This window comes from Odocoileus virginianus, unplaced genomic scaffold (genome assembly GCF_023699985.2).
Source record: "Odocoileus virginianus isolate 20LAN1187 ecotype Illinois unplaced genomic scaffold, Ovbor_1.2 Unplaced_Contig_76, whole genome shotgun sequence".
Lineage (NCBI taxonomy): Eukaryota > Metazoa > Chordata > Mammalia > Artiodactyla > Cervidae > Odocoileus > Odocoileus virginianus.
In genome coordinates this window covers 23,538-46,242 of record NW_027224393.1, presented here as the reverse complement: position 1 = coordinate 46,242, position 22,705 = coordinate 23,538, and the positions used below count along the sequence as shown (strand labels likewise).

Sequence of the window (22,705 nt, the reverse complement as noted above, 5' to 3'; positions counted from 1 at the left end):
CAGACTGAGGAAGGCTCCATCTCAAACACAAGTTGGGAAGAGAAATGTGGTGCTTCCATGCTCTGCGGTTTAGGACAAACTTAATAATTAAAAACATGAAGTGGCATATACTCACTTGCATGGTCAACAACACAGAATATGGATATATTAGGCATAATTTCAAACATTCAAATCAGCTTTATTCTGAAATTTTTTGATGATTTCTCAACTTTCACAATGACTAAGAATTCTTCTCTGAGAGTGACTGATCATTTCTTTCCCTAGGTTCCTGTATCCTCCATCCACAATTGCTCATTTTTTTCCAGAGATTTTTCAGGGCATTTTTCACCTCTGCATTTCTCAGGGTATAAATCAGGGGGTTGAACATGGGGTGTCAAAATACAGTAAAACACGGCCACCATTTTGTCAATGGACAAAGTGGATGATGGCCGCATGTAAATAAATATACAGGGCACGAAGAACAAGGCAACAACCGTGAAGTGGGCCCCGCAGGTGGAGAGGGCTCTGCGCCTCCCCTCTGCACTGTGGGACCTCAAGGAGCGCAGGGTGACGAGGTAGGAGGCGGCCAGCAGGAGGAAGTTCAGCAGGCAGATCACACCGCTGTTGGCCACCACCAGCAGGCCGATGACAGAGGTGTCGGTGCAGGCAAGTTCCAGCAAGGGGTACAAGTCACAGACAAAGTGATTGATCACGTTAGGCCCGCAGAAGGGCAGCTGCAGGACCAGCAGGAGCTGAACCAGGGAATGCAGGAAGCCCTCCAGCCAAGCCAGCCGCACCAGCAGGGCACAGAGATGCCTGGTCATGACGGCCGTGTAGTGGAGGGGTTTGCAGATGGCCACGTAGTGGTCATAGGCCATCACCATGAGCAGGATGATTTCAGTTCCTCCCAGTAAATGGGCAACGAAGAATTGAGCCAGGAAGCCCTTAAAAGTGATGGCTCTCCCTTCATACAATGAGTCAGCAATGAGTTTGGAATTCATACATGAGGAATAGCAAGTATCAATAAAGGACAAACATGAGAGGAAAATGTACATAGGCGAGCCCAAGGTGGGGCTGAAGACAATGGTGATCATGATAAGCAGGTTGCCCCCAACAGAGACCAGGTAGACAATCAAAAAGAACACAAACAAAACCCTCTGCACCTTGGGGTTTTGTGAGAGTCCCAGCATGAAAACTCCGTGACATTTCTTGGACTATCCATGAATCGTGAGCTGCCACAAGAACTTGGATGAAAAGAGGTTTACCAAGAAAAAATTGTTACTACCTCTTATAAGACATTTCAAAAAAAAATATTAGGGGAATTCAATGTGCAATACAATTAAACCAAATCTCGAATCCTAAAGCAAAGACATACAGATTATTTTTGTGCTTTAAATTAGTAATTTTGCCAAAGTACAAAGTTAAATTACAGACAAAATAAACAACTCCCCAAAATATTACATCTCTTGTTTTGTAACCATTAAGAATAAATTCTCATTCTTTTTAGATTGAAATCTTCATGGAGCTTTTTGTAATAAAAATTTTATATATATATATATATACTATATATATGTGTGTGTGTGTATACACACACACACACACACGTGCACACACATATATAAGTTCATTAGAGATACCCAGTTATGGGAAAAAAAATTTCCTAAATATTTTTCACAGCCACACTTCCAACTCCCAATTGCACTGTTCAATGCACCTGGCTATCTTCTATATTTCTTCCATCATCTACTATAAGCATGGAAATCATCCTTGACTTTTCCCTTTACTAGTCCATCTTATAATACCAAAATAAATCACTGCAACTTTTCAAATCTTATTCCTTAACCTTCATCCATTCACGGATTCATTTATTCATTCATTTATTTATTCCATAAACATTTTTGAGTACCTACCACACTGCAGGCTTCCCTGGTGGTTCAGGTAGTGAAGAATCTGCCTGCAATGTGGGAGACCCAGGTTCGATCCCTGGGTTGGGAAGATTCCCTGGAGAAGGGAATGGCTACCCACTCCAGTATTCTTGCCTGGAGAATCCATGGACAGAGGAGCCTGGCGGGCTACAGTCCATGGGTTTGCAAAGGGTCAAACACAACTGCATGATTAACACTTTCACTTCATTTTCACCATACCCAACCATAGTTCTCAGCGGCAGCTGCTGCTAAGTCGCTTCAGTCGTGTCTGACTCTGTGCGACCCCATAGACAGCAGCCCACCAGGCTCCTCTGTCCCTGGGATTCTCCAGGCAAGAATACTGGAGTGGGTTTGCCATTTCCTTCTCCAATGCATGCATGCATGCTAAGTCACTTCAGTGGTGTCTGACTCTGTGTGACCCCATAGATAGGAACCCACCAGGCTCCTCCATCCACAGGATTCTCCAGGCAAGAACACTAGATTTAGACTAATTAGCAAAATAAGTTGATGGCTGCTACAATAACATCATAGCTTGTGTCTCCATCATCTTCCTCACCCAGACACCTGCACAGTGGTCCACACTTCAATCACAATGATATTTATTAAACTTAATCATTCAGTCATGTCATTACCCAGTTTAAAAGTCTTCAAAGAAAGACTCTTCTTTATATTCAAGATGCCATCTAAGCATTTAGTCCCTGGACCCTGCAAACCCATTCATGTTATTCTTCAGCCCCCCTCCCTGTTCACTACTGTGGACTACCCTAAATTTCTGACCAAGTCATGCTCATTCACACCTCATTGCAGGTCCTCATGTTATTCCATCACCCCACCTACTGCCCCATCCTATGTACCCATTCCCAATTCTACTGATTGACTCTTAAACATCCTTTAAATTTTCCACAAGGAAAATGATCTCTTCCCTCACCTTAGTCTAGATTATAAGAACTTCCACTGTACACCTATATCATCTCCATCCTGTACTTTCGCATGCTATGTTCTATCGGTCTTCCTCCAGCCTCCCACCCTACATTAAGTAGCTCGAAATTTTTTTGTGCTAGTATCCTCACTGCCACACCTGGAGCAGTGTTCAATAAATATCTGTTAAATGACAAAATCTAAAACCAAAAATTATAGGAAACTTACAATACCTGGATCTAAGAAGGTTGATAGCTTCCTATTAGGATTTTTATTATATTCTAAAATGGCAGGGTGACAGAACCAATATAATTCTTAACAGGTCATCTGTCCATATTTCTGCATCATCTGGTCTTTCTTCCCCCCGCTTTGATGATATGCATGTTAAGTGCCAAAATAGGATTTTCAGAAGTTTCTGCTGAGAGAACAAAAAATGCAGTGAGAAACTATCTATGATTTCATAATCTCTTCTTTGACTTGGAAATCTCCCACAATCCTGAGTGACCCAGGTTCAAAACTTGGATGAGGTATTTCATCTATTTATGGGCTACAGTGGACTTCTTAAATCATCACTTCCTATTTTTTCTGCTTAAAATCCTATCAAGAGTGTTTGTGACAATTTGACGCACACATCTTTTGTTTTGACCTAGACATATGAAGTAAGCAGTCCAAGTCACAGAAGCTAGGTTGTGGGATACTGAACACAGACCCCATACGTTCTTACCCTCAGCCTATACCCCCTCCTACACTATAAAGGGTCCTCCAAAACCCAGAATACAAAGCCCATGGAAGGACAGAGGAACAGAAGAAAGACAAAGCTGCTCACTCTGGTTTGTGCTAAGGTTGTGTATCAGCAAATCCTCTAAGGAAAAGGTGAGGGGGGTGTGTAATTACAAAAATAAATCAGGATGATTAGACAAAGTTTTGAAAACATTTAAAGTAGATTAAATATAACCCTTAGTACTGACATCAAAAAGGAAAATTCTCAATTTTCTAGTGCATTTTACTTTCACTCTTTCTTCCATATATGGGTTTTTGTTCACTTCTCACTTATACTTTGGAAATTATATCATATATTTAACATATAATCTTAATTAATATTATAATTTAGACATTTCTCATATCATTGCAAACTCTTTAAACATTGTTTTTAACAATAGCATATTATTCTTTTAAGTGGATGCATCAAATAATAGTCATTATTTCTAATACCATGAAAATCTCAACATGCATTAATTTCTTTCTGGGTCCCTAGGATAATTTCTCAAATGAATATATAATGTGAAAGCATGAATGTGTTAGTCACTCAGTCATGTTCAACTCTTTGCAACCCCATGGACTGTTCCAGGCTCCTCTGTCCATGGAATTCTTGCCTGGAATTCTCCTGGCAAGAATACTGGAGTGTGTTGCCATTTCCTTCTCCAGAGGATCTTCCCAGCCCAGGGATAGAACCTGCATTTTCTACACTGCAGGAGGATTCTTTACTGTCTGAGCTATTAGGGAAGCACCAAATATACAATAGAGAACTATAGATATTATAAAGACTTTTGATATATCTAACCAAAAGGGTACTACTCCCAATTTACACAGTTATCACCAAAATCTATTAGATTATTCCTTTCTTTCACCCAGGCCAGTAATGAATATCACAATTTATTTATTTATTTATTTTTGCTAAATTTTATCTTTCTTTATTTCTTTTTGCTAGACCACTGCTGATGGGAAACAACTTCCTGTGTTTTTTTATCCAATGTATTCTCTCTTTGGAAATTGTTAAAGCTATAAAGAGCAATCAAGAGTGAACTGAGAAGTAGCTTATTAGATGATTGAATTTCCCAATCTTATCCTCTTAGGTGAAAACTCTTAAAATATCCTGCCAAGCTAGTTTTGGAATTGGTTGAGAAATTTTATGTCCATATAATTGGCCTATATGAACATATAATTCAATCATTTTGTTATGTACAATATCATTTCATCATTAAAATCAAACTGAAAAGCAAATTTTATTTTCTGCTTCATAGATGATGAACTTAAATATCAGTGAAATATCTTCTCATACTTAATATCCCAAGGCTAGCAAGTGGTAAAACAGAATTTGATCACAGCTGTATCTTTGTCAAATTCACACACTTTTCATTGCATCATTCTATTAGGTTAGAAAACTGCCCAAGTTTCATAATTCTTTCTTTCCTAATCAGCACCATTTGATGTTAACAGTGTCTGACCAAGTCAGGAGGACTGAGTTCTCATCCTAAGTCAGCCAAGAGGTAACTGTGAGACTTACGGAAATTGACTTCACCTTCCTGAGCCATAATATTCTCACTTGTAAAGTGACAGAAACTTAAGGTAAAGAAAAGTGTTGTCAAGACATAGAGAACAAACATATGAACATGAAGGGGGTAAAGACGGGATGGCATAAATTGGGAGATTAGAATTGACATATATATACTACTATATGTAAAATATAAAACTAATGAGAACCTACAGTATAGCACGGGGGGGGGGGAGGTACAATTAGTTTGTAGGACATATATTAAGTTAACCTTAAAAATGCATTCCAATATACATTGAGTGCAGACAAATACTGTTTGATTCCACATATATGAGATACCCATGCTTCCTTAGTGACTCAGATGGTAAAGAATCTGCCTGCAATGTGGGAGACCCAAGTTTGATCTCTGGGTTGGGAAGATCCCCTGGGGAAGGGAATAGAAACCCACTCCAGTATTCTTGCCTGGGAAATCCCATGGACAGAGGAAGGAGTCTGGCAGGCTACAGTCCATGGGGTGCAAAGAGTTGAACACAACTGAGTGACTAACAGACACACATAAGAGATACCTAAAACAGTCAAGTGTATAGAGTCAGAAAGTACATTGGCAGATGCCAGGGGTTGGGGGGCAGAAGGACGAGGAGGAAAGGGAAATTGGTGTTTAACAGAGACAGAGTTTCAGTTTAGGAAGGGGAAAATTTCAGGAAATGAACGATGGTGAGAGCTGCACAACAATGCAAATGTTCTTGGTGCCACTGAACTGTACAGTTAAATATGGTTAAAATAGTATGTTTTATATTATGTAACTTTTACCACAATTAAAAAAAAAATAAAGTGTTATCAGCTATAACTAACTGTGGTGGTGTTTGGTGTTTAGTCACTCAGTCCTGTCTGACTCTTTGCCACCCCATGGGCTGTGGCCCTTTAGGCTCCTCAGTTCATGGGATTTCTCAGGCAATAACTAACTGAGCCTGTTAATAAACTGAAATTTTCCCTTGTGTTTGTGAGCCATTGTTTTCATTTTTATAATCTCAGCACAATTTGAGACCTGGGTTTGAATCCCAGTGTTGGTACCTATTAATGGTATGACTTTGAGCAGATTTTTAACCTCTTTATGCCTTGATTTCCTCTTCCTTGTATCTAAAGCGATAAAAATCTGCTTTCATTTTTCCCCCCTACTTATTATCACAGAAATGAACCTCAAGGATCTCTCTAGTGCAGTTCACTCCTTCAAGACCCTGAATACCAATCCACTGATTTTGGACTGTGCAACTCTAAAGTTAGTTACTTCAGCAATTACAAATCTGGAAGAAGGACTTGAAATATTCTACATGAACCTTGAAAGATGAGCTATAGCAAATTATAAGGGAAATGTTATATTCAAATTACTTGTAAGCCATGTAAAGCAGGAGTTCATTCACAGCTCCCAAGATTCACAGTAGGCTTGAAAGGCCTACCCACAATTACTAAACCCAAAAATACATTCTCTTGGTAGCCAGGAAGAAGTTGATCTAGCTACAATTCAGCAATGAGAGAATTTATCTTCCAAGTTCCACTTTCCTTGCAGACATATCAATCCAAGGCACAGGGAGAAACTAACAGACTGGGACCAGCACTCCAGACACTTGTTGTAGTCTTCTGGTTATACTGCAGGTCATGAAGAGACACATTATAGGGAACCCATCAACTCAGGAAAACTATAACCTGTGATTGAGGTTTCAAGAAAATTTTGCCTAAATAGAAAGCCTCGCTCACCTAGCCTAAGTTTAGTATCAAAGAACAGTCTGCTGTTGTTAAAAAAAAAAAAAAAAAAAGTTCATATTTACACCTAAGAGGGAGAAGTCTTAGTAAAAGGATAGAGAGAAGAGAGGCATTTTCTACAGACTAGAGCTTCTGGTAAGGAGGAGTCAGAGAAAGAATCAAGGAATAGAGATCATTTTTGGCTTTTTTGTTTGTTTACAGAGACTAAGATGTATTGATGTTTAATTGGCACAGGTTAGAAGGAAATGGCAACCCACTCCAGTAATCTTGCCTGGAGAGATACATGAACAGAGGAGCCTGGCAGGCTACAGTCCATGCTGTTGCAAAGAATCACACATGACTGAGCAACTATCACTCACTCTGCAGTAAACTCTTTACACACATCATGTCAGTCAATCTTCACAATAATCCTTAAGATACATGTGCCATCTTTATAATGAAGAATCCATGTCAAAGACAATTGGCATGCTCAAGCTTACTTCTCATGACCAGTAAGTAGCCCAGTCTGGATTTTAATTGAAGCTATCTATTTGAATACACATCAGGGGTTTGAAACAGCATGATCCTGAAGTATTAAATGGTCAGTTGTGATCAACTGGAAATAGCAATAGATTCTGCCAAAATGAGCATATGCTCACTCTGGGTAAAAAGATTTACAGGCTAAAACATCATTAAACCAGAAGATTCATAGCTGGGGCCCAGAACTTTAAAATGTATTACATTGAGAAATTCAACCAGGTCCAAAGACCAGCCTGTCCTCTTCTGAAAACCAGGAGAGAGAAGTATCAGCTTTTTGATGCTTTGTTATAAAAAAGACTGAGACATAGAGTCAAAAAGAACAGAATTTTAAAAGATCAAAATTTAAAATTCAGGACTTCCCTGGTGGCTCAGTGGTGGAGAATCTGTCTGTCAATGCAGGCAGATTGGGTTGGGTTTGATCCCCAACCCAGGAAGATCCCACATGCTGCAGAGTGTTATGCCCATGCACCCCAACTATTGGGCCTGTTCTCTGGAGCCCAGGAGCTGCAGCTACTGAGCCTGCGCCCTGGAACCTGTGCTCCAATACAGGAGAGGCTCCCGCAATGGGAGGCCTGCTCACAGCAGCTAGGGATTAGCCTGTGCAGCAACAAAGACCCAACACAGCCAAAAATAAAAAAAAAATTATTTAAAAAAACCTTAATTCCTTAAAAAAGAAAACTCTGACATTCTAATGGACATGACTGAGCCAATGAATATTTTTATTCAAAATGGAAAAACAAAATACAGTCTTAAGCCAGCAAAGGATGAGTTTAGTGTATTCTAAAACCCCTGACAGTGATTGTAGCAACCCCAGTCCCTTTTGGATCAGCTTTCATACTGACAGTGTTCCACATCTTAGTGGATGAATACTAACACTTCCTAGAATTCATCAAATCAAATTAAAATAGAGCTGAGACATGGGAAGAACCTTAGATTTTCTATTGACTTACTCATTCATTCTTCATTCAACAGGTATTATTTTAGGTATTGGGCTAATTGGGAAGCAGCAGAGAAAAGCAGCTTGATTCCCCTTCTCACAGAGAGCATGGTATTCAGTGCTGTGACAGACATTTGCCCAAGAATTGCATGAGCATGAGGATGAGTCCCATCCCAACCTGGAGGCAAAGAGTGGGAAAACTAAATTCCTCACAAGTGCTAAACTTAGTTCCCTCAGCACTAAGCACTCTCAGCTTCTCCCTGCACAGATGATACTCAGCTCTCACCTGGGAACCTGGCCACTGCCACCCTGCGGCCGCTGGCTGACACCCCTACAAGTCTCCCACCCATTTCTCTACGCTCCACAGTTCCTCCACCCATCCAGCTCTCCTAGTCGTGGGACTTCTTTATTTCAAGTTCTGCAATGCCCTCCTCTATAACTAAACTCCAGTCTCTGGCATCCAAGTTGTTGATTAGGGCCCATAAATTTCAACAAGTCATCACATTGTACACCTTAAACTTACATATGCTACATGTCAATGATACCTTGATGAAGCTGGAAAAAAATACACCTACCTCATAAGGCCTTTATGAAGATAAAATGGGAGTTTATATAAAATGCTTAGAACAATGCCTGGCACGTAGTAATTGCTATGTAATTATTTGCTATCACTGCTACTATTATTAACACCATCATCGTTACTATCTTCAATGTTGCTATTCCCTAACCATGTGCACAGGCTTCCCTGGTGGCTCAGTGGTAAAGAATCTGCCTGCCAGTGCAGGAGATGCAGGTTTGATCCCTGGGTCAGGAAGATCCCCTGGAGAAGGAAATGGCAACCCACTCCAGTATTTTGCCTGGGAAATCCCAGGGACAAAGGAGCCTGGTGGGCTACAGTCCATGTGGTCGCAAAGAGTTGGACACAACTGAGCAACTAAACATTAATAACAACAACCATGTGCATCTAACCACTTCTGTGCCACTACAGCAACTTTAGCATATGGATACTTGATTGAATTATGTGACCCAAAGATAGCATAAAGTTTAGTAATATAAAGGAAATCCCGATGACCTAGAGGGGTTGAAACAGGGGCAGGGGAGGGGAGGTTCAAGAAGGAGGGATATATACTTATGGCTGATTCACGTTGTTGTATGGCAGAAACCAACAGAACTTTGTAATGCAATCATCCTCCAATTAAAAATAAATAGAACAAAATAAAGGAAATCCTGAGCGTTAATATCAGGCACCAGTGCTCTCAGCGGCCACCAACCACACCACATCCGTCCTAGGGAGTCTCTAGATCAGGTCACCCCCATCTCTTGTGGCTGCTTCTTCAGGCCCCATCGCATCTGCTGATCTTCTCTTCCCTCTACCCAGAGCCCCACATGTCTACTTCCAGATCTTCTGAGAGAGAAAAAAATCAGTTAGCATCCTTACAACTTCTTCACTCAAAATAATCACCCTTTTATTTTGCTATTTAATACTTTATTCTGTTACTAATATGTTTTATTAGGTATGAATAAACTAAACAGTGCAGCTTAAATCTTTTCTGCTTCAACTTCTCTTTAGAGATTCAGGGACCTTGACTTTATAAAAGTCAAATGATAATTGAAATCTTTTTCTTATGAAAGCAGTAGTACTCACTCCAAATATGAATTTTGCCATCGTCTTTAGTATGTTGAAAGACTTACAGCTCAATTTTTATAGTGTGAAACTGAAAATCTTCTAAAATGTTCCCTTCACTTCCCCTAGTGGCCATAGACCACCTAGAGGCCCTCTTCCTTCTGTGACTTTTTCAGCATCTCCACTCTCAAACAATGGCCTTTAAGCTTGGCTCTAAACCTCAGCATGCTATCACACTGTGCCACCTACTTCACACATTTGTCTCTTTCCTCCTTCTGTTGGTCATTTTTTACCCAGAGGGTACATTATGGAACTGTAAAAATGAAACTACAAGCAATCCATTATTTTTTCTTGAAATAGTGGGATATATAATCTGGTAGGGACATTTGAAAGTTTATAAATCTAACTTCTCATTTTAATGAAAGAGACGCGTAGCTCAGAAAAGATAATGAAAGTGTGAGGAAATGGTGGAAATCGAGAGCTAGGATCCATCTCGGAAAATCTACAGCCTTGTCAAAGTCACCACACCACTCTGACCTTCATCCCATCTGCTCATCCTTCCATCCAAGAGGAACTGACACATTTGAGCTGGACATTGTACACAATGGGGTTTCAGGTTAAGGAGTGTCAGATAGAAAAAAAAAAAATACACATGGCTTCTGCCCCCATCGCATGGTCAATGTAGTAGGCATAATGACTCATTTGGGGGATATAATTTGGGATCAGGAAGATTTTTCAGGATTGCAACAACATAGCCCAGGGATACCCTGGAGTTAGACACTGTTAATAGTAAAATTTGTGCTTTCTCTTATTTGTGCATTGAATTTTGCAAAGGAATTGCTCATCCATTAACACGTTTGCTGATCAGAATGTTGTATGTTAATAGAAGGCAGGGCAGATGTCATTATCAGCATTCATTTATTCTGTAATATACTGCTGTAATACACTGTAATACACTGCTGCCTTAGCAACCACTAATTCAGCTCAGAGGTCTAAGGTTCCACGTTTCAGAAACTCCTCCAACTAAGGTTGCTCCTCCACCACTAATGCAGTAGTTGGACAGCGTTTACACTCTGGGCACCAAATAGCTGGAGGCATTGTGGGGAGGTGTACAGAGGGTTAGAGAGATGCTGATCAGTGCCACACTGAGGGGCAGCACAGCAAGACTTCTATCTAGGACAGCTCCTGGTCCCGTGAATAGCGCTCCTCGAAATGGTCCATTCATCCAGTCCTTCCTAGGTGCCCCATCATCTAGCTCTTCCATTCTTTACTTTATCAAATGAATTCATTAGTAACTCTATCATCTGTATTAATTGTCATGGGCTAGAAATGCTGTTATAGTACAAAACAGCCCAAAACTCAATGACCTAATTCCAGTAAAAGTTTATTTCTCATTCACACTAAGTCCAATGCAGATTTGCAGATTTAAGGGACAGCTCTCCACCAAGGTGTGACTCCCAGAAAGAGACCCATAGCAATCTGTGATGCCTCTGGTCTGCTGGGGCTTCAGGACCATCTTCTGGATCATCTGCACCCAGCTAGCCAGTCATCAAAGATAAACTGAGGATCACCTGGGGACATTTTAAGGACCAAGCCTAAATGGGTACATTTCCACCTGTTAGTAACATGACCCCATGTGGATGTAAGAGGGCCAGGAAAGTCAGCTTGTGTGCCCAGAAGAAAAAGATGAAGTAATTTGGTAAACATACTCCATTATTCAGGCCACAATTCCTCATTTGCTGCCCTCTATCCCTCCCTTCAGAAAACTAGGATCATGGCATCTAGTCCCATCACTTTATGGCAAATAGATGGGGAAGACAATGGAAACAGTGACAGATTTTATTTTCTTGGGCTCCAAAATCACTGTAGATGGTGACTGCAGCCATGAAAGTAAAAGATGCTTGCTCCCTGGAAGAAATGATATGACCAACCTAGACAGCATATTAAGAAGAGATATTACTTTAAAAAAAAAAACAGTATAGTCAAAGCTATGGTTTCTGCAGTAGTCATATATGGATGTGAGAGTTGAACTATAAAGAAAGCTGAGTGCCAAAGAATTGATGCTTTTGAACTGTGGTGTTGGAAAAGACTCTTGAGAGTCCCTTGGACTGCAGGGAGATCAAACCTGTCAATCCTAGAGGAAATCAGTCCTGACTATTCATTGGAAGGAATGATGCTGAAACTTTGGTCACCTGATGTGAAGAACTGACTCCTTGGAAAAGACAATGATGCTGGGAAAGGTTGAAGACAGGAGAAGGGGACAACAGAGGATGAGATGGTTGGATGGCATCACTGACTCAATGGACATGAGTTTGAGCAAGCTCCGGGAGTGGTGATGGACAGGGAAGCCTGGCATGCTGTAGTCCATGGGATCACAAAGAGTCAGACACAACCGAGCAACTGATATGAATTGAACTGATTCCTCCCCTTTTCCCATCAAAGTTTATTTATTAGTATATTCAAGAAACTTTTGACACTCAATAGATCTTGATAATCTAATTAAAACCAGAGCCCAAATCATTGTAACACACACAAAAAAAGTTTTAACTTTCATATTAGCTGCTTTGTATGCCATGAATATTTGTCAAGTATAAATTGTTGTCAATATAGTAGATTCCACACTCGAGACCCGGGATCCACTGTTTATGGTTCTATGATCTTGGGCCAATGACCTAACCTCTCTGTGCCTCAGTCACTCATCTTTGAAATGGAGATTTTTTTTTAATTCTCATTGGAATATAGGTGATTTACAATGTTGCATTAGTTTCAGGTACCACAAAAGTGAATCAGTTATACATAGACATATATCCATTCTTTTTTTTTTAGATTCTTTTCCCATATAGGTTATTACAAAGTATTGTGTAGCATTCCCTTTTCTATAGAGTAGGTCCATATTAGTTTAAAATAAGATTTTTTTTTTAAAGAAAGAGAGAGATTGACATTAGAAAGCTGGACTTCAAAACTTCTCTTCGGATACAACCATCAATAAACCTGGAAAGATTCGGTAGTTCTTCCATGAGCCCATCAGCAACAACGGGAGGATGCTGGTGGTTATCACTGGTTCATTGTCAAAGGCAGTATGGTAGACAGTGGAAACAAAGTAAGTAAAATTCCACAATACTTCGCTTGAGCCTTTCTTTTATCAACAATTTTTTTTTAAATAACCAAAAAAAAAAAAAAGTCAAATGATATTTGTTAACAGCAGAACAGGACTTCCTCGATAGTACAGTGGTTAAGAATCCACCTGCCAATGCAGGGACATGGGTTCAATCCCTGGTCCAGGAAGATCCCACATGCCACAGAGCTAAGCCCATTCACCACAACTACTGAAGCCCATGCCACCTAGAGCCTGTGGTCTGCAACGAGAAGCCACAGCAATGAGAAGCCTGCACATCCCAACTGGAGAAAGCCTGCACATAGCAGCAAAGACCCAACACAGCCATTTTTTATTAATGGCAGAACAGTAAAGAGGATCCTCCCTTATATGTTATAAGGATTTAGATAAGCTCCAGTTTCCACATCTCCCAGAGATATGAGATCCTGATAAAGGGTTGACTGAAGACTGGTAGGAAGAATTGAAATGCCTTTGGCATGTACTCACTGAGATTGGTACAAAGGGGTTATACTTAGCTGAGCACAATTCAGGTAGAGCTGAAAGAACAGTAAGTAGTAATAATGCCAGAGCCAGGAATGGGGAAAGAATTTTCCTCTCCTGGGACATTCTACCCAGGCTTATTAAGTACCTTCATCTCCAAGAAATTCCCAGCAGAAAATATGCATATTTATTTTGCAGAAAAAATATTCTTCTACACCTTGCTAAAATTCTTAAAGTTGTTTGACCAGATGATTACATTTAACCACAGAACAGGAAAAATAACCCTGGAAATTGCAAGTCAGTTCCTTTCATTGAAAGAGAATGATAGAACCAAAAATAATATAATCATTGGGTATAACCTCCAAAAAGGCTGTAATAGCAGATAAATAACCTAAGCATCATTTCACACACACACACACATTAAAAAAATAAATTATGATATTTTCTTTTTACTTAGTTTGATGATTGGTGTAAAGCATGTTTCTTGTTTCTGTCTGGTCTTTTGTAATACTCCAAAAAAAAAAAAGTCTCAACAAAGACATTCTGATGTTTTGATGTAAGATGCTTAAAATTGCATAGTTGGGTTGGTATTTAGGCCATCAAATGAAAACTTCTCTGGGAGGCAGCATTATCTTAAGAAAACCTTGGTACTGGAGACATATTTTGTGAAACTGATTTTCAGTTCTTACATTCTTTAGCTAAAACAACATTGGGCAAGTTATTTGACCCTTCAGAAACTCAGTTTCTTCATATTTCAGATGCAGAAAATAACACATGTCATGTAGGGTGGCCAAGTAAAACAATGTGCAAATATTTAGCCCAATTCTTGTCATTCAGTAGGTGCTTAATAAATATAAAGTATTATTAGATTTCAACAGTTACATGTTAGAGTCAAGTAGGAGATTAATTTATAAGGCCACTGCCATAGGATTTATTTCCCAGGTTCTATTTTACTTCTATTTATTTCAAAACATTTTTTAATTAAATTTCAGCTACAAAGAATCATAAAAAAAGGATACCTAATGGGCAAGTTGGTCTAGTTCTATACAGTTCACAAGGTGAAAAAAATAATAATGATAAAGGATTATGAAGTTGACTGAACGCTACAAGTCCCATGACAAGGTCTGCAGTCATAATAGAAAGACTCAATAGTAACATGATCCTAAGAGATGAGGCAATTTCAGAGCAGTCTGAGTCAAAACTGCATGTTCAGGAGAGTTCACCCTGATTTGGCATGCTACATTTTCTGAGGCATGCCTTCACTCTCATTGAGGAAGTCCTTACCCTGATTCTCTGGACTTGGACTTTAGAAGGAGCAAGGACTTACTATAGAGCACAGAGATGCTCAATGTTATGGGAAGCCTGGATAGGAGGGGAGTTTGGGGGAGAATGGAAACGTGTATATGTATGGCTGCCTCCCTTTGGTGCCCACCTGAAACTATCACAACAGTGTTAAGTCAGTTATACTCCAGTATAAAATAAAGTGCTTTAAAAATCCTTAAAAAAAGATCTAGTTTTAAAAAAGAAATCTTGGCTCTGCTCCCCCTGCTCAGAATGGAGGTCATTTCCTAAAGCCTGCCACTCCATAACCAAGCTGTAGAACCTGGCTATGAACAAATCAAGAAAGACATGTAGACATAATATTTTAGAGTGTTTTTTAAAGTTTCTTAAAGGATTTGACTATCTTTTATCAGCATAAATCTTACATGTAAAGCTTATTTTTCAAAAAGAAGTAAGGTAGATAATCAGTTACTTTAATTGCAGTCCCACAAGTACCTGTTTGACTGCATCTTGTCCTCTCCTGTTCTGCTTCTCCACCAATCCCTGAGGTGCTTGCAGAACTCTGGGTTCTGGCTCATGGTTCACAAAGAGCTGGTTCACAAAAAACAACCGGGGCTTTGGAAGAGTCCTTGACCTGCAGTTTCCTGAACTGCAGAGTGAGCGTTGTCCCACCTGGGGCAGTGATCTTCAGGTCTGCTGCTGCTGCTAAGTTGCTTCAGTCGTGTCTGACTCTGTGCGACCCCATGGACTGCAGCCTACCAGGCTCCTCCATCCATGGGATTTTCCAGGCAAGAGTACTGGAGTGGGTTGCTATTGCCTTCTCGCCCTTCAGATCTAATTTTAGGAAATTGATTAGGGGATACTCAACTCATATCAGTCTTTGACTTGTATTTGCCATTTTCTGAAATGTGTGTCAGTCTCAAGAATGCAGCCTTTTTCAGCATTTGAAAAATTCTTCTTGGGCAACATAAGGTGTTTTGATCCTATATATTAACTAACTCTTGCAACTCAGTGATCAGCTTTTACTTTCATGAGAACTAGAGGCTGAGCTGAGAGGAGTACCATGTTTCCCTGGTGTTTCAGCTCACCATTTCCAGATCTGGCATCTCAGGCCCTGGTTTTCTGTGGGCCCAGGAATACATGTGAACACCATAAGGGAGTTCAGGCTGTATTTTTAAGAAACACTTTTCATTTACGTTGAAGTGATTCCATAGAAAAACACCTGACAATAACAGAGATTATGAAACCTCAGTTTTGGAATTCAGAGACTTAGATGTGTTTGTGTTCTGTGATCTTTAAAGAGAAGCACAGGGATACACAGAGAGAGCAAGAACTTAGAAATCAGACAGTGCTGGGTTTGAATTCAGCCTTTGGATGTTGTAACTCTATGACCTGAACCAAGGCACTGATCTCCCAAAGCCTCAGCCTCTTTATCCATAAAGCAGGAGACTCATACCTATATCACCAGAGCGTTTTAGGATGAAATGGAAATAAAATATATGAAATATCTTGGATAACAGTAAAATGTATACTTAATACATGCTCTTTTCCTGTACATGTGTAACGTGTGTATGTGCTAGGTGACTTCAGTCATGTCTGACTCTGTGACCCTATGGACTGTAAACTTCCAGGATCCTCTGTCCTTTGGATTCTCCAGCCAATGTATGTTATTCTCAGAAAAAATTAAGCAGTGATTATTGATTTGTCTCAAGCAGCATAGCATTGGTTTATTAATTATAGTTGAGGTGAAAATACAGATATAACAACCACTGTTCACTTACAATCTGAAGCACTACTGACTTCTGGAAACTTAATAGACCATATATTTATGAAGTTTTATAATATATCATTAAGAGCAAGGGATAAAAATGAGTAAGATTCATGCTGTATACCCAAGAGTTAAAGTCTAGGGGCAGAGTCAGGGCTGGAGGGGTAAGAAAAATAAACACTGAAGTTTAGGTAGCAAAGGCTTGAAAAGATTTTAGCCAAGTGCTGTGGGAATTCAAAGTATTGAATACATTTTTCTCTCTCTTTTATCCTTCTGGGACTCCTAAAATGCAAATGTTGGTATGCTTGATGTTGTCAGAGTTCAAAAAATTATTCTCATTTTTCTAAATTTGTCTTTCTTTTTGCTGTTCTGATTGTTTTCCATTATTTTATCTACCAGATAGCTTATGCATTCTTCTGAATCATCTAATCTTCTGTTAATTCCCTTTAGTGTAGTTTTCATTTCATTTATTATATTTTTCAGCTCTGACTGGTTCTTTTTTATACTTCTGAGAAATACCAATAACCTCAGATATGCAGATGACACCACCCTTATGGCAGAAAGTGAAGAGGAACTAAAAAGCCTCTTGATGAAAGTGAAAGAGGAGAGTGAAAAAATTGGCTTAAAGCTCAACATTCAGAAAACTAAAATCATGGCATCTGGTCCCATCACTTCATGGGAAACAGATGGGGAAACAGTGGAAACAGTGTCAGACTTTATTTTGGGGGGCTCCAAAATCACTGCATATGATGATTACAGCCATGAAATTAAAAGACACTTACTGCTTGGAAGGAAAGTTATGACCAACCTAGATAGCATGTTAAAAAGCAGAGACATTACTTTACCTACAAAGGTCTGTCTAGTCAAGGCTATGGTTTTTCCAGTGGTCATGTGTGGATGTGAGAGTTGAACTGTGAAGAAGGCTGAGCACCGAAGTATTGATGCCTTTGAACTGTGGTGTTGAAGAAGATTCTTGAGAGTACCTTTGAGTGCAAGGAGATCCAACCAGTCCATCCTGAAGGAGATAAGTCCTGGGTGTTCATTGGAAGGACTGATGCTGAAGCTGAAGCTCCAATACTTTGGCCACCTCATGCAAAGAGTTGACTCATTGGAAAAGATCCTGATGCTGGGAGGGATTGGAGGCAGGAGGAGAAGGGGACGACAGAGGATGAGATGGCTGGATGGCATCACCAACTCGATGGGCATGAGTTTGAGTAAACTCTGAGAGTTGGTGATAGACAGGGAGGCCTGGCATGCTGCGATTCATGGGGTCACAAAGAGTCAGACCCAACTGAGCTACTGAACTGAACTGAATCTTTGTTAAAATTCTCACTGTGTTCAACTATTCTTTTCCCAAGTTCAGTTACAATTGATTCAAACTCTTTATCAGGTAAATTATTTCTCTGTTTCACTCAGATTTTTTTATGGGTTATTTTCTTGTTCTTTCACCTTGAAACCTATCCTTTTGTCTTCTCATTTTGTTTAACTTTCTGTATGAAATTAAGTGAAGCTGTCACTTATGCCAGTCCTGAAGGCATGTCCTTTTGAGGAACCAGCCCTGTGCAGTCTGTGTGTGCCCTGTGGCTTGGGGGAGAGCTTTCCCTATGTGCAGTGGCCGTCACCGCCTTGTTGGAGGTGGACTTTGGACCAAGGAGGTGAAGCAGGAACCCTGAGAGCATCGGGTTCCTCCCAGGATTGATGACAGTCTCCACCCTGGTTTGGGACCTGGTTGGGGTGTGAGGTCTTACAGTTGCACTTCCCAGGTGGTGCTAGTGGTAAAGTACCCACCTGCCAATACAACAGATAAGACACATGGATGGTTTCATTCCCTGGATCAGGAAGATCCCCTGGAGAAGGGCATGGCAACCCACTCTAGTATTCTTGCTTGGAGAATCCCATGGACAGAGAAGCCAGTGGGCTACAGTCCATGGGATCACAAAGAGTTGAACACAACTGGAGTGACTCAGCACGCACACACATGTGTACCTTAGCTAGAGGATGGGCTGGGGTCTGAACAGTGGGTGCCACACCACTGGGCTTGCCCCACTCCCCCCCCCAAGTGTGCACAGGGGATGCACACCCCAGGAGTGGAGGTCTCTGTCCTACAACTTCCCTCTCTCCCTTCAGAGAGTGTGCACAATGACAGACGCTCTGGCGGTGGCTATCTCCACTCGGGAGCTAGTCTTGCTCCCTCTCGAGTACGTGCACCAAAGCGTGTACTGCAATGGCTGCTTCCACCCCAGTCAGAAGTGGGACCAGGGTCCAAGCTGACTTTGTTCCCTCGAAGTGTGCACCCCTGCATTGGCAAAGGCAGCCCCTGCCTTAGTGGGGAGAAGCAGCAGAGCAAGAGGGGCTGGAAGCGGAGCCCAGTGTGGATCTGGGGGCACTGGGTTGATCCTGGTAAGTCAACAGGAGCAACAGGCAGCTTTTAATCCACTGCCTTTGTGCTGTGACTGGAAGTAAGCAAATATGTGTGTGTGATGTTTTCAAGAGCATAGTCTCTCACAGTCCTCCAGTAATACTCACTGGTTTTCCAGTTAAGAGGCTTGTCTTACCAGTATCAGAACCAAAGGGCTGGGGTACCCAGGTGTAGGTCTAAATTCTCACTCCCCAGGGAGGATTCCTGACCCTGTAACACTCCCTCCTCTCCTGTGTGCCCCCTTGGAAGTATGGGTCCTGACCTGACTGCTTCTCCTCTCTTACTAGCAGTCTCCATGTGGATCTTTCTTCACAGCTTTGGTTGTAGAAGAATTCTACTAGTACCCAGGTTGACTGCAGTGACAGTCACTATATATGTAGTTGTAGTTTTCATATGTTCATGAAGGGAGGTCAGTCAGCATTCTTCTACCCTACTATCTTGATTTCTTTCCTTGCAAACTATTCTTCAGTGGAGGCTTAAGTGATATTTTATGGTTAAAGTGAGGTTATATATTTTTGATAGGAATATTAAAGTAATTATGCTGGTGTGCCTCTTAGCCTAAATATCATAAATGTGTCTAATTACTAAAAAGAGTGTCTTCCATGATTCTTGATTATAAAGTCATATTTATCTGTTTGCAATTAATAAGTACCTTGTGGGGAGATGAGTTGAGACTGTATAAAATCCTATATCTCATCAAGAAAAAATTTAATGACTGTTGAGTTACAAACATTGTGAGAATTTATTTAGAACCATGCATCAAAAGTTATTACATTTTTTAACAGAGTAAGGTTTCTATAGCAAATAACTGTTTAAAAATCAGTATCATTAGAGATTTCTGTTCAGGAAATTAGAACATTGTTATTTATGTTATAAAACTTCAGAAACAATTTAAGCATCTAACAAAAAAGTGGCCAATTAAGTAACAATAAGAGAAAATATTAAAAAGCATAGACATTACTTTGCCAACAAAGGTCCGTCTGGTCAAGGCTATGGTTTTTCCAGTGGTCATGTATAGATGTGAGAGTTGGACTGTGAAGAAAGCTGAGCACCGAAAAATTGATGCTTTTGAACTGTGGTGTTGGAGAAGACTCTTGAGAGTCCCTTGGACTGCAAGGAGATCCAACCAGTCCATCCTAAAGGAGATCAGTCCTGGGTGTTCATTGGAAGGACTGATGCTGAAGCTGAAACTCCAATACTTTGGCTACCTCATGCAAAGAGTTGACTCATTGGAAAAGACCCTGATGCTGTGGAGGGATTGGGGCAGGAGGAGAAGGGGACGACAGAGGATGAGATGGCTGGATGGCATCACTGACTTGATGGGCATGAGTTTGAGCAACCTTCGGGAGCTGGTGATGGACAGGGAGGCCTGGCGTGCTGCGATTCATGGGGTCGCAAAGAGTCAGACATTGCTGAGCAACTGAACTGAATTGAACTGAACTGAAGAGAAAATATATGGTAAGTGATTATAGTGAAGTTGATGAAGAGGAACTTTAAAATTAGCTAGTCCTGAGAACTGTACTTCATCTCATTCTGCCCCTTCAGTTTGGACAGAGCATCACTTAAACCCAAGGATCAAGACCAAGGCTCAGCCTCTACCTCTCTTCTGGTTTCATTGCTCTGACCCACAGCCTCTTCATGGCCTTCTTCACTTCAGCATTTCTCAGAGAATAGATGACAGGGTTGAGGAATGGGGTGATCACTGTATAGAACACAGCTACCATCTTGTCCACTGGCAAGGTGGTAGAAGGCCTCAGATAGATGAAGATGCAGGGTGCAAAAAATAAGGTGACCACAGTGATGTGGGACCCACAGGTGGACAGGGCCTTGCGCCGACCCTCGGGGGTTTGAGTCCTCACATGGAGCAAAATGGCCACATAGGAGGCTAAGAGGACCATGAAGCTGATCACAGACAGGGTCCCCCCGTTGGCAACGATCAGAAGACCAATGAGGAAGGTGTCAGAGCAGGCAAGTTTGAGCAGAGGAAGCACGTCACAGAAATAGTGGTCGATCACATTGGGGCCACAGAAGGGCAAGCGGAAGACGAGAAGGATTTGGGCCAAGGAATGCACGAAGCCCCCCACCCATGCAATTCCCACCAGGAAGGAACACACCTGCCAGTTCATGATGGTGGTGTAGCTGAGGGGCTTGAATATAGCCACGTAGCGGTCATAGGCCATCACAGAGAGCAGGAAAATCTCAGTGCCAGCAAAGAAGTGGATAAAGAAAACTTGTGACATGCAGCCCCAGAGAGATATGGCTTTCCTTTCAGCCAGCAGACCTAAGATGAGCTTGGGTGTTGTAGTCGAGGCGTAGCAGATCTCCACAAAGGACAGGTAGCTGAGGAAGAAGTACATGGGGGAGCCAAGGCTTCTGCTGCTCATGACAGTGAGGACAATGAGGAAATTCCCCAGCACGATGGCAACATACAGGAGCAGAAATATCACAAAGCAGACTTTCTGTACCAGCTGATTGGGAGAAAGTCCCAGGAAAATAAATTCTGTCACATTGTGTATGCTAGCCATGAAGTCACCAACAGGAAGCAATATTTTGGGTAGGGTGATCTGGAATGACACAATAAAAAAGACTCCTACATAAGTGGGAAATTAACATAACAATCCCTCACATATCTGAGAAGCTTGTGAGCTATATATTGAAAGATGAGTAGGACTCAGTCAGGTAGAAGAGAAGAGCACTGCAAGAAAACAGAAGAGGAAGTGCAAACTAAAAATTCACCCGAGCCTGGAGTAAAGTGGAGAATGGCAGTCAAACAGCTGGAGATAGAACCTAGTACTAGTTCATAAAATACTATTATGGACATTGGGGTTTCACTCAACAGAAAATGGGGAATCATCAGGAATGTTAGTCAACTGGAAAGTAAAATCACTTTGTGGGTAGAGGTTGGACCAGAGGACGAGAGGTTGAACTGGGAGAAACCTATTAGGACACTGATTGCCTCACTGGATGATGTAGGGCACCAAACATACTGTTGCTGTCTCCATGATAACTGTCTCTCTATTATCTCTGATGCTTTTGACTTTTGCCTGTAGACTTCATTCATCTTACTTCCTTTTGATCTGTTTCCTTTTTGGTTTGCAAAATAGGATTCTCACTTTCCAACATACCCCTCAAAGCCTTCTGAAGAAATTTCCCTTGACACTCAGCACCCCCTCTGATTTCTGCTTCTCCTAATTATATCCATTTACACCTGCTCCCTAGGTGACCTAGTTCCTTTCAAAAGGTCCAGTTCAATCCACTCACAATTCTTCTCTTTGTAAGTGCCTTCACTTCCCCCAATCATATGTCCCTCAGTGGCAATGAAAGTACAAACCACGTCTCTCCACTCAAACTGTCCCCTCATCCTATGACACATTCTTATTAGATGTCCAACCTTAAAATACCTCAAACTGTCACCAAGATTGTGTTCACTGGCTGATGATTAGCAGACTGTCTTCATCCTTGTTAAATCTGTCCAAGGTGACAGAGATCAGTGTGTTCTAATACAGTCCCTCCTACAGTTAAAGACTCCAGAACATCTGAGACTAGGCTTCATATGACATCCATTCTTGCCACAAAGCTTCCTTCCTTGAGCAATGGGGACAGGCTCAGATAATTAAGGACTGCCATGAGTCACCACCATGAAGAAATCACAGATAGAGTTTCTGACTGCAGAGACCAACAGAAGGCAGAGACCACTACTAAACTCTCAG

General features: G+C 41.0%; 2 protein-coding genes across 2 annotated transcripts; both read right to left on the bottom strand.

Annotated features, from left to right (window-relative positions):
• Positions 1-220: 220 nt before the first annotated feature.
• On the bottom strand, positions 221-1,201 carry LOC110138507 (olfactory receptor 4C3D-like). Its single transcript, XM_020895582.2, is given in 3 exon segments — positions 221-370; positions 372-1,174; positions 1,177-1,201. Coding segments are annotated over 3 exon segments (978 nt in total).
• A 19,389-nt stretch (positions 1,202-20,590) lies between these two features.
• Positions 20,591-21,520, bottom strand: LOC110138504 (olfactory receptor 4X2-like). The gene has a single exon (XM_020895580.2). The coding sequence runs from the start codon at positions 21,518-21,520 to the stop codon at positions 20,591-20,593; it is 930 nt and encodes a 309-aa protein (XP_020751239.2).
• Between the last annotated feature and the right edge of the window lie 1,185 nt (positions 21,521-22,705).